The sequence below is a fragment of the Emys orbicularis genome, chromosome 7 (assembly GCF_028017835.1).
Source record: "Emys orbicularis isolate rEmyOrb1 chromosome 7, rEmyOrb1.hap1, whole genome shotgun sequence".
Classification (NCBI taxonomy): domain Eukaryota; kingdom Metazoa; phylum Chordata; order Testudines; family Emydidae; genus Emys; species Emys orbicularis.
In genome coordinates, this window is record NC_088689.1 from 19,124,394 (window position 1) to 19,138,242 (window position 13,849).

The following is a 13,849-nucleotide window of genomic DNA, read 5'->3' on the forward strand; positions in this document are numbered from 1 at the left end:
TCTCTGAAAGTCCCTTTATAACTTAATAGTGTCTGCTAATTAAAGATAACATACTACATCTTAAAATTTAAGTTTGTCACTAAAACTAACAAAAGACCGAAGAGCTAAAGATAAGGCAAACATTGTAAAACAAAAAAGTAAACTCCATAATGCTATGAAATGAAGGATGGAGAATGTCCAATTATGCTTTTTATTTCCTGGCACGAGTTGGGCTTCTAACTCCAGGCATTTGCCAGATTTAGGTTTGTATGTGGTTTGGGATGTTTTGCGTTTTGAAGTAGAAGTCATTTTTGAATTACTTGAATGGATGTTATAGGATATGATACGGTTGGGCAGAATGACTTCAGTTTTTTTGAGGGAGATGCCAGATTTTCTGATGATGTGTTTTAAATTTTGGGAAATGCCTGGAGTTCAGAGTAGGTGCCAGAGAAATTTTAAAATGTCTACTGAGAGAGGATAGTTTCCTCAATATTCCTAAAACCTAAAGAATTCTCCAAGAATAACATATTCAAGTTTGAACAAAAATAACAAGACTAAAAAGTGCATCTGTGTGTGTGAGATTTGAATTTCATTCTAGAGGGGATTTTAATATTCAAGGCCTTAGTCCAGCAATTTACTACCAGGAAGAGGTCCCCTGTGCCTAGATGGAGCGCCACTAAAGTCAGTGTGCAAGCCCATGTATTGTAAATTGCAGGACAGGCCTTGCGTTATTTAATCATTGAGAACAGAGGTTTGTGATGGAACACACTGATCCAGGTTGCCCCATCGCCTGGAAAAACTTACAGGAGCTAGTGAGAGCACTCCATGAAGTTCCTTCTGCAGAATTTTTTCTGTAGTCTTTCACTGGGGATAGGGGTTTACCCCCTCCCAAATATCTCAGGTCTGCGGGAGGCACAAGGCTTATCTGCCCTCTGTTACTCTTCCCTGACTCCAGGCAACACAGCTGCCTTTGCTGAGCTGTGCTTTCATGGAGTCACCTGCCCTTAGCAGCGTCTGGAATCCATGTAAGTGGTTGTCCCCAGTGCGCAGAGCTGCATGATAATGAGAATGCAGCCTACAGCTATAATATTCTTATAGGGGATTTACTGCAGGGCTTGTTGGGGGGTGAAATGGGCAACACTGTGTCTGTGCCCCAGTCTGTCCCCTCCCCACATAAGAGTCCATGGCATGAGATTGCTCAATGGGATCCACTGCAGGAGAACCACCATTTGGGGAGCCCAGTCACAAATACTTCAGGGGAGCTCCTAGAAGAAGAAAGGAAGCTATTAAAGTGAAGGACCTTAAATGGTGATTTATCTTGCTGATCTTCATTTCAGGAATCACTTGGCTCAGTTTAAACTGATACTGTAATATCCTAAGATTTTATTTATTTATTTTTAAAAACTAGCTTAAGGGTTAGTTTTTCAACGCCAAGAGTCTTTGTTAACATTGAGAGTTGCAGGGAGAAATCCCTGCAGACTGCTTTGAAAATGTATTGCTTATTGTGTTTTCTAGCAGAGGGGAGCATGGTGATTTCCAGGCTAGACCTGTAGGATGCCTAGGAGTGAGTCACTAGCTTAAGCATCACTAACACTACAGTGCGCTTGATTCTACAGCGCACATTAGCGGCACTACATCATCCTGGAGTAAAAGTGTAAACATTCTAAACTCACTCACCACTCTATTAAAAGAACAGACTTGGGAATGGATTTCAGCTCAACTCAAATTGCATTCCAGTCATGTCTCTAAATATTTAACTGTTGTTCTGAGACAGATCATTTTGCTGAGATGATACTGAACAAAGAGCAGCAGCTGCTCCCTCAATGCTCGCTAGTTATGAATAAAGAATGGGTGGCCCGTTTAGATCTGAACCTCAACTCTCCCCTGTATTGATGGTTGGGAAGCATCCAGACCCTTTCAAAAGACTGTGTTTAGATATGGAAGGTGCCAGCTTTCAAGATCATCCTGCTTAAAAATATGGCATTAAAGCTGACAAGCATGGAAGCGGATGAAGACTTTTTCTAGCCCTGGTTATTGAAATAGAACTGTCCCAATTTCCAGAGCATTCACTTTGAACTGTCAATACTCAAACTGTCATTTCATTAAGAGCCAAAAATACAAAAACTTAAAGAAATTTCCCTTTCTTTCTTAGAGTGTGGAAGTAATTTGAAATAGACAGACCAGGAACTTTTTCTGCTGCCTTCTACTGATAGATCAATAGTCATAAAAGAACCTAGTGTTCTCCTGTTTCTTTAAACTTAATTGCTACTAATTTCCTTGGGAACTTTTTTTTATATACTGTATATTAACTAGTACTCTATCTTGAAAAGAAAGCAGATGGCTACCTCAGGAAAGGCAAGAATGTGTAAAGCATTGACAGCAATTAAACTGGTAGGCCTCTGCTATGAAAAAATGGTTTTTATGCGGTGAAAACATGTCAGAAAATTATATGGAATTTAAGAACATAAACTGGTTTAGGAATTATCACCTCTCTTCTCCACCCCTTCCCATTAAAAAATGTTTTAAGGTTGTGCAGACTTCCTAGGATATCAAAAATGTATGGTGATTTTGCTCTAACACATTAACAGAGTGTGTCTGCAGATTTATCCTTTTTGTCAGTTCCTTCTGTCTGTCTCTCTTTTCTTTGTCTTATTTGTCTTAGGATGGTAGAAGATGTGATGTCTGTATGTTCTCTGTTGTAAGTAAATTTAATCTAACGGGCCTGTTATGGTGAAAGTGCCGTATACTTTGTTAATGGTTTATGGGCTTTTTAAACATTTTTATTTTACTTTATTTTGCAGCATGATCAAGAATTATTGGGCATGGAGCTTTACGGTGTTATTTTTACTGGCTTATGTAAAAGTTATTTTAAGTGAAATTGCCTGGCTGTGAATAAGCTTGAGGGAAGCTATTATGTCAGTGTCTGGTTGCCTGTCTAGAAGGATTGGTTTTTTAAAACTGTATATATTTGATGCCCTCAGCTCAGGGCCGGCTCTAACTTTTTTGCTGCCCCAGGCAGGGAAAAAAAGCGCTGCCCCCAAGCCCCCCCCCCCGCCGAGCGCTGCGCTGTCGGAACCCCCCCCCCCCAGCGCCGCGCCCCGTGCCGCCCCCCCCCCCGCCGAGCGCTGCGCCGCCGGAAACCCCCCCAAGCGCCGCGCCGCCGGAGCGCCCCCCTGCGGAATGCCGCGCCGCCGGAGCGCCCCCCGTGGAATGCCGCGCCGCGCCGCCCCCCGCCACCCCAAGATTGGCCGCCCCTTACCAGGTGCCGCCCCAAGCATGTGCTTGGTTGCCTGGTGCCTGGAGCCGGCCCTGCCTCAGCTAAAGCATTAACACTTTCTTATTAGCTTGATTAATAGAATATTGCATTATACAACACTGTACAGCCATTCTTTCTTAAACACTATCTAATGTTTATAAGTACTTTTTAAAGAAAACAATTATTCTCATTATTTATATTATCAGACTTAGTAATTAACAGCCAGTCTAGAATACTTATACCAGCAAACAGATGGCCAATTTTTTTGGTCATGTATGTTTATAGGTGAAGTATTGACTTATTCTCTATCATTTGAAACGCTTCATTGTAAACTCCTTTTGTTGCCTTGCAAGTCATTGATCAGAGCAGAGCTATAATTTTCACCACTGCATCTAACTTCAACCACAAAGGCTTTATTGAGTAACTCGGCGTGAAATTGTGCAGGCTGTTCCCCTGCCTCTTCCACCTAATATCAAAAGCTAGTTAGGTCAGGTCTGGAGCACTGGTAGATCTTGCATCAATCTGGGAATGTTCTCGTTAGGGAATTTTTAACCTTTTGGAAATGGCGAACACACATAAAGGCAGCGTACCTTACATATATATACACCTCTACCCCGATATAACACGAATTCGGATATAACGCGGTAAAGCAGCGCTCCGGGGGGAGGGGGGGGCTGCGCGCTCCGGTGGATCAAAGCAAGTTCCATATAACGTGGTTTCACCTATAAAGCGGTAAGATTTTTTGGCTCCCGAGGACAGCGTTATATCAGGGTAGATGTGTACATGATCATGTGTGGGTATTCTCCTTTCCACGTCTTTGACTGGAAAACACCATGCTTTGAAGAGTTAAAATTAGGGCTGTCAAGCGATTAAAAAAATTAATCGCGATTAATCGCACGATTAATTGCGCTGTTAAACAATAATAGAATGCCATTTATTTAAAGATTTTTGGATGTTTTCTACATTTTTCAAATATATTGATTTCAGTTACAACACAGAATACAAAGTGTACAGTGCTCACTTTATATTTATTTTTTATTACAAATATTTGCACTGTAAAAAACAAAAGAAATAGTATTTTTTCAATTCACCTAATACAAATACTGTAGTGCAATCTTTTTATCATGAAAGTTGATCTTACAAATGTAGAATTATGTACAAAAAATAGTTGCATTAAAAAATAAAACAATGTAAAACTTTAGAGCCTAAGATCCACTCATTCCTACTTTTTGTTCAGCCAATTGCTCAGACAAACAAGTTTGTTTACATTTGCAAGAGATAATGCTGCCTGCTTCTTGTTTACAATGTTACCTGAAAGTGTTCTCATGGCACTGTTGTAGCTGGCGTCGCAAGATATTTAAGTGCTAGATGTGCTAAAGATTTTTATGTCCCTTCATGCTTCAACCAACATTTCAAAGGACATGTCCATGCTGATGACGGATTCTGCTTGATAACGATCCAAAGCAGTGCAGACCCACACATGTTCATTTTCTTAATCTGAGTCAGATGCCACCAACAGAAGGTTGGTTTTCTTTTTTGGTGGTTCGGGTTCTGTAGTTTCTGCATCAGAAAGTTGCTCTTTTAAGACTTTTGAAAGCATGCTCCACACCTCGTCCCTCTCAGATTTTGGAAGGCACTTCAGAGTCTTAAACCTTCGTGCTGTAGCTATCTTTAGAAATCTGATATTGAAACCTTCTTTGTGTTTTGTCAAATCTGCAGTGAAAGTGTTCTTAAATCAAACAACATATGCTGGGTCATCATCCTAGATTACTAGAACACAAAATATATGGCACAATGCGGGTAAAACCATGGAGCAGGAGACATACAGTTCTCCTCCAAGGAGTTCAGTTACAAATATAATTAATGCATTTTTTTAAACAAGCATTGTCAGCATGGAAGCATGTCCTCTGGAATGGTGGTCGAAGCATGATGAGGCATATGAATGTTTAGCATATCTGGCACGTAAATACCTTGCAATGCTGGCTACAAAAATGCCATGCTAACGCCTGTTCTCACTTTCACTGTAAATAAGAAACAGGCAGCATTATCTCCCGTAAATGTAAACAAACTTGTTTTTCTTAGCGATTGGCTGAACAAGAAGTAGGACTGAGTGGACTTGTAGGCGCTAAAGATTTACATTGTTTTGTTTTTGAGTGAAGTTCTGTAACGAAAAAAACTACATTTGTAAGTTGCACTTTCACAACAAAGACATTGCACTACAGTACTTGTATGAGGTGAATTGAAAAATACTATTTCTTTTGTTTATCATTTTTACAATGGAAATATTTGTAATCAAAAGTAATATAAAGTGAGCACTGTACACTTTGTATTCTGTGTTGTAATTTAAATCAATATATTTGAAAATGTAGAAAAACATCCAAAATATTTAATAAATTTCAATTGGTATTCTGTTGTTCAACAGTGCAATTAAAACTGCAATTAATTGCAATTAATTTTTTTAATCGTGATTAATTTTTTTGAGTTAATCGTGAGAGTTATCTGCGATTAATCGACAACCCTAGTTAAAACAGTTGTATTGACAGTTTATGTTCTGGGATTTAGAAGAGCCTGAAGCAGTATTGCCATGTGAGTAAATATATTCATCTTTACCATGAAAGTCCAAGTTTGTGGGATTTCCTTTCCCATCACTGTGAACTTAATGCGATTATCTGGTCCTGAAATCTTAGGCGCAATGTGCATATCCTGCCACAAACCTTCATATGCAGTTCATCAAAAACCTGTTGACATGTGGCAAGGAAATTAATCTCTTATCTGTCTTATGTGCATATACGGTCCCTTTTGCCGTAGTATTTGAACCCCCAATCTTCAATGTATTTATTCTCACAATAACCCTGTGAGATAGGAAAGTACTATTATCCCCGTTTTACAGCTGGTGAACTGAGACACAAAGAGGCTAGGTGACTTCCTCAAGGTCACAGAGGAAAGTCTGTGATGGGGCTGGGGATTTTTGAACCAGGGTCTCCCAAGTCCTATCCTAGTGCCCTAACCACTGGGTAATCCTCATTCCCTATCAATATTTGACTTGAATAGTCTTTTTGAATGAATTTAGACACATGGCAATCCTGCTGTTCAACTCCCTTACTTAGTTTATCTTACTGGTTTAGGGAACGAAGTCCTGTACCAAAGTGCATGATAAAAAGCAATACTTAAAGCATGTTTTTCAGTGGTATTGCTTTGTAATGGAAGATGTTTTAAAGCAGGAGGGCTTATAGAGGAGGTAGTATTTTCTTTAGCTCTGTATTGCTAAATGTTATATGCTGCTGATTCTCTTTTGCATGCCATATTTACTGTTTTAACTTTGTTTTTAGTGATACATTTAGGGTGAAAAAGTCACCAAAAAGATCTCCCCTCTCGGATGCGCCCTCTCAGGTAAAGTGCTATGTTGTTTTGACATAGGTCATTAGTTTTGCTTGTAGAAGGAAAGTAAATTGATGTAACATTGTTATATTTGAATAGTTGTAAGCATTGGTAAGGTTTATTAATTTTTTTTCTCTCGTTTTAAGATTAATTTGTACAATGCCAGTTAGACCGGGTATTTGTCCTAGGAATTCCAGTTGGACTGTTCAGAAATACTCTTTGGGAAGTCCTATCTTATAAGTATAGTAATGAACAAATATATTTAGGATATTAGCACTCAGAAGAATTCATCTAACCTATTAGACCAGATAACTGTAAAATAACAAAAACAAATAAAAATGATATGCTGAAAGAAAAGTATAAATAATGCAAGCGTGTTACTCTGCAGAGTATGTGAACAGAAATAATATTTTTCATCTTAAAACACTGGTGGGTGGCTTTTCTTGCGCGGAGGAGTTAACAAAGGCTGCGCCATGTATGAGATAGCCTTTGGCTCACTACTTTAATCTGGGACATTTCTTTTCATGCCATTGTCTACCCCCCACGTTCTGTATCCTAACCTTCCCTTTAAGCTGGCTGACATTGTCGAGACAGGGGGAGGATTCATGACCTTTGAGGTCCATGTTTGTGTTATGTGAGATCATTACCATAAGGGAAGTGTCAGGGCTAATCTACATGGTGAGTGTAGTGTTTCAAACAGCAGTACTTCAAAGCACATTACAAAACATTTAGTATGGAAGCTTTGTCCAGCAGCAAGCTAGTGCACTGTAGACAGCCCTGGCTTCCCGTGCACTAACTCACCATACAGACAATCCCTAAAAGTCAATTGCCCTGGCCATCACACTTGAATTCCTAGGAGACTATGCATTTTGTGTGCCACTTACGTCATGTACTGATCTCCAACCACAAATATTTCTGTCTTAACTCCTGAAAATCTCTGAGCTCATATGCATGACCATCAACTCCAAATAACCTCATCTTTTTTACTTGCATCATCAGAATCTAGAAACTTACACATACACCGTAAATGATGCCATGGAAAAGATAGCATGAAAAAAATGTTCAGTAAAGACAGCAAAGAAAATCTGTGGATCCCTTGTATGCTGAAGTCTTTCCCCTCAATTCCCTCCCCACCTCAACTGAATTGCAGTTGGCACATTTCAGTACACTTAAGTCAGGATTTTCATTCTACCTCATCAACACAGCTTTGCAATACAGTAACTCCTCACTTGAAGTTGTCCTGGTTAACGTTGTTTCGTTGTTACATTGCTGATCAATTAGGGAACATGCTCGTTTAAAGTTGTGCAATGCTCCCTTCTAACGTCGTTTGGCAGCCGCCTGCTTTGTCCACTGCTTGCAGGAAGAGCAGCCCTCTGCAGCTAGCTGGTGGGGGCTTGTAACCAGGGTGGACCAGCAGCCCCCCATCATCTCCCCGCTCCCCTAAATTCCCTGTGCTGCAGCCGCCCAGCAGGCTATCAATTGCAGGCTATCAATCGGCAGTTCAGCTGTCGCTCCCCCCACTGCCATGTGCTGCTCCTGCCCTCTGCCTTGGAGCTGCTCCCAGAGACTCCTGCTTGCTGTGCAGGGAGGGAAAAGGGCGAGGGGGGCTAATGTCAGGGTGTCTCCCTACCCCCTGCTCCTGCACCCCACTTACCCCTTCTCCATATAGAGCAGGGAGGGGACACCGAGAGAGACAGAGAAAGCTTGGGGCAGCAGCTGCTGTCTCAACTTCCTGATCCACTTAAAAAGACAATGCACTTAAGAGTGGGTCAGCTTACTTAAAGGGGCAGTGTGCATCTCTCTCTCTCTCCCCCACACACAAGGTGTGTGTCTGTCTCTGTCTGCTATGCTATCTCCCCTCCCTCGTGTTCGGGCTGCCTTGTGTGAGAGGCTACATTAACAACGTGTTAACCTTTGAGGGCTCAGCCGAGTGCTAGTTCATCATTTAGCAGCAAGGCATTCCCTGGGAAATATCCCTCCCTCTTTCACCCTCTAACTTCACCATCTCAACCAAGCTTCACAATCATCATAGCTGTGAACAGTATTACATTGTTTGTTTAAAATGTATAGTGTGTATATCTATATAATATATAGTTTTTTGTCTGGTGAAAAAAATTTCCCTGGAGCCTAACCCCCCTCTATTTACATTAATTCTTATGGGGAAGTTGGATTTGCTTAACGTTGTTTCGCTTAAAGTCGCATTTTTCAGGAACATAACTACAAAGTTAAGCGAGGAGTTACTGTATCCGTGTTCATTATAAAAGGGTTTCATTGTACGGATAAAGAGAGTCTAATTATTGAGACAAGTTATTCCTGGTGTAATTCCAAATGCTACAGCTATGAGCTGGGTCTCTTTCCTCAAGTATTTTATATGGAGCTGTAGTAAGTAGCATGGAATTAAAACAGCAAAAGGGGGGTGGGGAGAAAGATGGAAAAAAGAATTCAGACAAATATTTCTAACTGATGGCTCAACAAAGTAATGAAAGATAATAGATTCAGTTAACATTTGTTCTGTGCAGGATTCCACTCCACTGCCTACTCCAGAAACACCCCCAGTTATATCCACCGTGGTTCATGCGACAGATGAGGAAAAACTGGCTTCTTCCGTAACCAGTCAGAAATGGACTTGCATGACTGTGGACCTGGATACAGATAAACAGGATTACCCACAACCATCCGATCTATCTACATTTGTAAATGAGACCAAGTTCAGCTCCCCTACAGAGGGTAAGCTTATAAATGACCATTCAGCTCCAGTCAATGTTTTCTTTATCAAGGAAAAGACAAAGAGAGGAAACTGAAAGAGACTGGAAACACTCTTATTTTCAGCTGCAGATAGGACAGGGGCAGCACTTCAGAGCAATAGATGACTAAATTTTTCTTTTTCAGTACACTTAATTGTAAGTATAATCTACTGTTCAGAGCATGTGACATGTTCCCTGCTGTGCCTAAATCAAAGGGATCGGTGGCCTGCTGTTCCTCCCAGCTAATGGATTTAGGACCCAATCCAAAGGCTACTGAAATCAGTGGAAGGCTTTCCTTTGGTTTTGCTGGGCCTCTAGTACTTTAACTCAGGTGATGGAGATTTGTGCTTCAGTACTGAAGGTCCCAGCTTCGGATCTGGTCATCAGTCTGTTGACTACATATCACCTCTCCTAACTCTTAGGCTCCAGCTTTCTTCAAGCATAAGAAATATATAAAACCCCACAATATCAAGTGATGTATGACCATTATCTTTCACAGGCACAGTATTCATCCCCATTTCCATGTCCTGAAGGATGTCTGTCTTTTTTTATGAGGCAAATAATTGCAAGATTGTTAGGTTATTTTATATTATTATTATTATTTATTATTATTTATGAACTGTGAAAGTATCAGAACCTAGCCCACTTAAGTATTTCTCACTTGCATGTGTAGTCATGCCTTCCTTCAGACTACATGAAGGAGTAAGTCTTTGCAGGTTTTACCCTAAGGGTACATCTGATAAATGAATGTATAAATAAATACTAACCAATTTCCAACTTCAAGTTTATGGTTGGGGGACTTACTACTTCAAAATCTTACGATCCTTTTTGATCTTGTTGGCTCTATTTCCATTATCATTACCTGATCTTTTCTGCCCACATGCCCAATGTACTGTTAAAATATCATTGAACAATTTAAGGCAAAATCTGTGGAGTTTTGCATGATTATAGACTGCAGGATTTAGGCTCTTAGGCCCAATCCTGCAAACAGTTTATCTATGAGTTTAACCTGATGCATGTGAGTAATTCTGCTCACTTTAATGGGACTGCTCATGTGAACACTCAAATGCACATGCATAAGTGTATGCAGGATCCGGGGCTTTCATGGGATCTGTTGGATATCCTGTTCAGATGGTTCAATCTGAATAATCCATTCATTTTTGTTGTTAAATTATAACTAAATGCATCTATTTATGACTGCATTGTGTGATGTTAATGTTTCCTCCTTAAAGAAAAAATGATTTTTTGAACAAACAACATAATGTATGGATGCACTAAAACCATCATTTCAGCTCTCAGACTGGTAACAGAAAGTGAACAGAATTCCTAATTAAATGCTTTGGAAGTATGCTGGGTGGTATGTCCAGACTTTCAGATTACATGTTAATTATAATCAACAATGCTTCCTCTTTTGAGATCATTTAAAATAATCATGATTTCCATTGACTGTTCTGTTCATGCTGCTTTGAGAAATCTAAGTAATTCAAGAGATGTTTCTTAATACAGCAGTTTATACCACTCTTGATACTGTTGTGACTGTCCTCCTGTAACCAAGAGCTACCTTTAAACATATGGAGATATATCTATACCTATCTATCTCATAGAGCTGGAAGGGACCCTGAAAGGTCATTGAGTCCAGCCCCCTGCCTTCTCTAGGCAGGACCAAGTACTGATTTTGCCCCAGATTAGGGTGACCAGATGTCCCAATTTTATAGGGACAGTCCCGATTTTGGGGTCTTTTTCTTATATAGGCTCCTATTACCCCACACCCCCTGTCCCGATTTTTCACACTTGCTGTCTGGTCACCCTACCCCAGATCCTTAAGTGGCCCCCTCAAGGATTGAACTCACAACCCTGGGTTTAGCACTGAGCTATCATGGATGGATGGATGGATCTCTGCAGTCAAACAATACATAGTACTCAGACTCATTCATATCACTTTGGCACTTTGTTAATACACTGGAGTTGCCCTCCATGTTGCCATCCACAATAATTATGTGTTTGAAACCACTGAGAGCAGTGAGACAAAAGAATAATCTTTAATGAACCACGTTATTTGTTTTGTTTCTAGTTGATGTACCTCAATCCACAAACTGTCTTTTGTGTCAAATAGGGTTAAATATCTATCAATCTAAAAATCAAACGCTATGGATTACAGCTGCAAGAGTGGGGATTAAACAGATGTAGAGTTGTTATTATCAGTGCCAGCAGAGGACACTGACAGTATGTCTCCTGGCTGTAAAGAGCATTTGTATATATTGTAACAGATTGTTTCCCAGTGTTTAAGAACCAGTTTGTAAGACTTCACTGTAATATACAAAGTTATAACAAATGGAGAAAGGCATTTCAAAGCATTTGATGTTGTTTTGCCTTGCAGTTAATAGTTCCTCCTGAACTTCTTCCTCGGGTTCTATTTTTTTTCATTTTACTCTTAATGTCATTATTTGTGTGTTGTTTGTTTTTTTGCTCTAGCTAGAAAGAAGCATGTAGTTCATATGGTAGGCTTTTCCTCCCATTTGAATTCCTGTTACCATTAAAAATAGACCATGGGATGCCAAGCGTCTGAATTTACTAAACCCAGGGCCGTAGCAACAAAGAACGTGGCCCCCTCCGAACGGTGGCCCCCTCCGAACATATGTCCGGGCGGGGCCCCTTACAATGCAGAAACTGGAATGCGGTATTTATTTTGCCACTTTTAGGGGCCCCCTTCCTTGCGGGGCCCCCTCCGGTCGGAGGGTACGGAGGGCGCTCACTACGCCTCTGACTAAACCTGCTATAGCAGGATTCCCTTCAGCAAAAAAATTAATGGATACAATATCCTAAACTTCACCTATTGCTATTTTGCAGCTATTTTTCTTAAATGGATGGCCTGTGAAATGCATGGATTTTCAAAAACATGCTATTTACACCCAGAGAGACTTTTAACTGGAAGAGAAGTTCACAATATTTGTGGGCATTTTTTATCATCTGAATTTCTGCACAAATACCCTCTAATATTGTTTTCATAGTGAGAGTTTCACTTTTCAAAACAATTAAGACATTTACACTAGTCTTGGGGGAAAACAGCCTAATTTATTTTAAAAATACTTACCTGACATAGGCTCTTATTCAGGATGTCATCCCAGTTCAGGAAGTGTATTTAAGCACATGCTTAAATCCAAGACACTTGTTGTTTACTATACAGAAATGGAATTAAGCATTGATTCCGTGATTTCCTGAATTAGGAAGAAAACCGACTTATTGTGTGGAACATAACAAAATACAGAACTGAATAAAAATAAACAATTTTGAGACAAGAATATTATTTAACAGAAATCCTTAATTTGTATCTTCAGGAAACAAACTCACCATTGTGTTAGAATGTTTCTCTGAACATCAGTGGTGACTGGATTTAGATGCAAAATCTGAGATACATCTGTTGTACCTATCCCTTTGTCCTATTGCCTTTAATGAGACTACTCATGTAAGGACTCTATTTATTTGCATGATCAGTCCCTATACCCTGTATTTGTTGCATTTATCTTCTGTTCTGTCAGCAGTTTCTTTGCCTGTGTATGTGTCTATATCAGCTCACTGTCGAGTGACCAGGATTTGCAAGAAGTGCTTGTTAATTCTCATTGAATAATTAAGGGATTTGAAATAGTAGTGCAACAAAAGGTTTTTTAGAGGTTAGGGCCGGGCTTCTCTGTAAATACTCATGCCTTGAACTGTCCCTTGTAACTAAAATTTGAAAATAAGTGTATCTATGCTACTGTGCTATCTGTCACCAAATGAGCATATGGATAGCTTATCCATTTTTTAATCTCAAGTAATAAGATCATAATAGTTCCTGATTAAAATCGGCATGGTTTTACTATGAGTGGAATCATTTGATTACTTGTCATCTTGCAAAATCTTCCTTCTTTCAAAGGAAGAAATAGCTATCAAGACTACATCAACAAGAGTTGTAATGTGACACGGCACTTCAGATACCATGTACTGGCTTGTTTCACAGGGTTCTGCAATTTTAGTAAAGCCACTGAGGTCTGTAATGGAATCCTGAACAAAGATTAACCTGGAGTTTTACAGGAAAATTGATTCAAAAGGACTTGCACCAAATTCTGCCTTTGGATACGTCATGGGGCTTCAGTTGATTGACAGCTCAAAATCAAGGCACAGTTGTCTCTGTGTATTTTGTTTGTAGGGCCTATTAGAAAAAGCATCAATAGTAATGCTGCAGACCCTGAGTGACAATTAGCAACGAGTTGCCAAGATTTTATTCACACATGCAAAAATTATATTTCCCCCCCATGCATGGGAACATTTCTCTTTGTTTCTGTTACAGACCTGGAATATGGCAACTCATATGAAATAGAATACATGGAGAAAATAGGCTCCTCCTTGCCGGTAAGTTTTCACTCTCAAATTTTCATTTACATTTATTTACACGTGATAGTCATTATGTATTGCTATGATAATACTGTATGGATAGTTCCCTGCTACACAGTGAATT

The 13,849-nt window shown here is 39.8% G+C and overlaps 1 protein-coding gene across 1 annotated transcript in view; it reads left to right on the plus strand.

Annotated features, from left to right (window-relative positions):
- Positions 1-13,849, plus strand: part of TACC2 (transforming acidic coiled-coil containing protein 2) — a 63,351-nt gene that overhangs the window by 18,131 nt on the left and 31,371 nt on the right. Inside the window, exons 4-6 of the mRNA XM_065407844.1 lie at positions 6,565-6,625; positions 9,133-9,340; positions 13,682-13,743. Coding sequence (XP_065263916.1) covers positions 6,565-6,625; positions 9,133-9,340; positions 13,682-13,743 — 331 coding nt within the window. The remainder of the gene's footprint in view (positions 1-6,564; positions 6,626-9,132; positions 9,341-13,681; positions 13,744-13,849) is intronic.